We start from the raw sequence: 2,598 nt of genomic DNA, 5'->3' as shown, positions 1-2,598 counted from the left end.
CAGAATTTGGCAGTTTTGATGCAATATGTGACCTGGGTTTGGTCTAAATTATTTTATGGAATGATGTTACATTTGTACTTGAGAATTTATACGTTTTGACTGATTTTCCAATCTTGGGGGTTGTGCAGGTTGTTATTATCCTGTGTGTGTCCTTGTTGTTTCTGCGTGACTGTGATAGTAGAACTGGCTCTGGAGTTGATCAAGGCCCCCATTCATGTCATGGAGTGGTTCACTTCTCAGATACCTTGTTGATTTTCATGATTCTACTGAACATACCTTGGTCATGCAGTAGTTTTCTGTTTGTTGATTTGGATTCTTCCTCTTTCTACTGAATATACCTATTTATGTGTTTTCTTGTTTGTTATGGAGGGTAGAGTGAGTAAAATTTTATGGAATGACTTTTTATGAGATGATTCATCTGCAGATATGATTTCCGACCATTTGTGAATTGGGTTCCAAGAATGAGTTTGATGTTACATTTTCTGGGTGTCCCATAATTGTTAGAACATGTGTTCTTATCATCTGCGGATAACACTTATTGTTATAGAAATGAACTCAGAAACGAAAGGGGTTACAGAGTAGTTTTATTGATAGATTTAAAACAGAAACTTGGTATATTCACTGCAAAAGCTATAGGGAGCTAAGAACACCAAACTGTGAGTCTGACTGTCTAACAAGGTCTGTTGTTCTAGCAGAGCATCAAGGCATTATTTAAAGCCTGTCTTATGATCATCAAGCCTTCTCGAAGAATCCTCTTTCCGTTAAACCACCCCCTATGTTCTTCACACCGCCATGAACTATGCATCACATATTCATCCTTCAAAGATTTGTTCGACTTCTCCAACTTCTGAGTTTCCAAGTAGTGGATATAAGGGGTACAGAATCAGGTAGGTTGCTGAGTCGGACCAAAAGAGTTAATTAAGTGAAAGATGATAAGAGGAAACATTTTTGTTTTCTTTGAAAAAACATGAGACAGAATCAAGGTATTTATTGAACTTCAACATTAGGGAAACTCAAACTCGAAATTACTTCTTGGTTCTGAAGAGTTACTATATTTTAGTATTGAACACCACATCTGACAAAAGCAATAAAATTATCCACAGAGATCCCGTTTGGTCCAATGGCTTTCTTTGCGAGTTGTTGAAGTGCCCTTATGTTCTCCCTCATTTCTCCCCCGTCTTGTGATATAACTTTATCCAAGCTATTTAACACTCCATGCTTTGTAAAGACTCCACTCTCAACCTGGAGACCAATCTCCCACACATTCTCTAACATGCATCCGTTGAGCGTTTAACGGCCAATAAATGGCCTGCCAATCATAGGCACCCCTCCCGATATACTCTCAATCAATGAGTTCCCTCCACAATGAGTTGTAAACACCCCAACTGCTGTGTGCGCCAAAACGTCGAACTGAGTCCATGGTATCACAAGTCCCTGTGATGTGGTTCTGTCCAAGAATCCGTTAGGGAAATGTACCTTTGAGCTGTCTTTAAGTGAGCATACAAATAACACCTCACTTGTTTCTAAGACCTCAACTAGTGCTACAAGTTCATGCGGTGGTGGTGGTGTGACCGATCCAAAGCTAAAATATGCAACGGAAGCAAGTTTTTGCTTGTCAAGCCATGTTATTCAACCATATGTGTCTGCCCCCAGTGGTGGTGGTAATATCATATTGAAGGGTCCAATGTTGAGAAACTTTCTGAATCTAGAATTCTAGTCCTTCGTTATGCTAGGGTCTGGCTCCTGAAATGAATTGATGAAGACTGCAGCTGCTTGCGGTAATGCTTTTTCATTTTATGTAGCGTGCTTGAAAAGAACGATTCTAAGTTTCCATAGAGGACTCCTGGCAAATCACGGATTCGAATTTTGGGCATTACTGGAATTAAACTTAGCTGTTCATCTTCTCGCCCTGCCACACCTGTATTTACACAAGTAAATTGTTAATTTCTCGTACTTGCCTGTGCATATTGCATTTTTGCAGAACTTTAGTTCAGATTTTTCTCGAAAATTGATACTCAAAAAGAAAAGGTGGTCTCTGTATTCTTTTGCATGCTTCCACAAAATACAAATAGCTAGGACCAGAGGATCTCCCCATTTAAACTGTTTGTCTTCAAAGGATGATCTGTCGAGGATGATCAGCCATGATGTGAAGCTGTGTTTAGGAATATGTAAGGGATTCCATAATAATTGAAACCTCTCCACCCTACCACTTTTGGCCCTTTAAGCTTCCCGTACACTTTTGATGGAAAACTTTCCATTTGGTGTCAGGTTCCAGGATATGCTATCCTTTCTCTTCTCATTAGGGAACGGTGTACCACAGAAAGCAGATTGGATGTTCACAAGTTCCTCTGACCTGGCTTTTGTCCAATGCCACTAATTGTTGTTGATAACTGCCACTGCTTTTGCATTTCAAGGAATACCATTTTCAAACAGTACCCTACCATTATATTTCTCCATTAAAGGATCATCAGGTGCCTTGAGTCCCATCACAGAAAGATGAATTTCCCAATGCCTAGCATGAATTATCCATTCCAGATGATAGGCCTGAGTCCCAGATATTTTCTCCAAGTTCAGCTACAATTCTGTGATGCCTTTACT

General features: G+C 39.7%; 1 protein-coding gene and 1 pseudogene across 1 annotated transcript in view; both read right to left on the bottom strand.

The window, feature by feature from the left end:
• Positions 1–117: 117 nt before the first annotated feature.
• Positions 118–2,408, bottom strand: LOC105109510 (anthocyanidin 3-O-glucosyltransferase 7-like; annotated as a pseudogene).
• Position 2,409: 1 nt separating this feature from the next.
• LOC105109509 (late embryogenesis abundant domain-containing protein / LEA domain-containing protein) overlaps positions 2,410–2,598 on the bottom strand; it is a 3,158-nt gene continuing 2,969 nt past the window's right edge. Inside the window, 1 exon segment of the mRNA XM_011004239.1 lies at positions 2,410–2,512. Within this exon segment, the coding sequence (XP_011002541.1) occupies positions 2,410–2,512 (103 nt within the window).

The sequence above is a fragment of the Populus euphratica genome, unplaced genomic scaffold, assembly GCF_000495115.2.
Source record: "Populus euphratica unplaced genomic scaffold, PopEup_1.0 scaffold219.1, whole genome shotgun sequence".
In the NCBI taxonomy this organism is placed as follows: domain Eukaryota; kingdom Viridiplantae; phylum Streptophyta; class Magnoliopsida; order Malpighiales; family Salicaceae; genus Populus; species Populus euphratica.
Note: the sequence above shows the minus strand (reverse complement) of the source record. Positions and strands in the feature narration are given on the sequence as shown.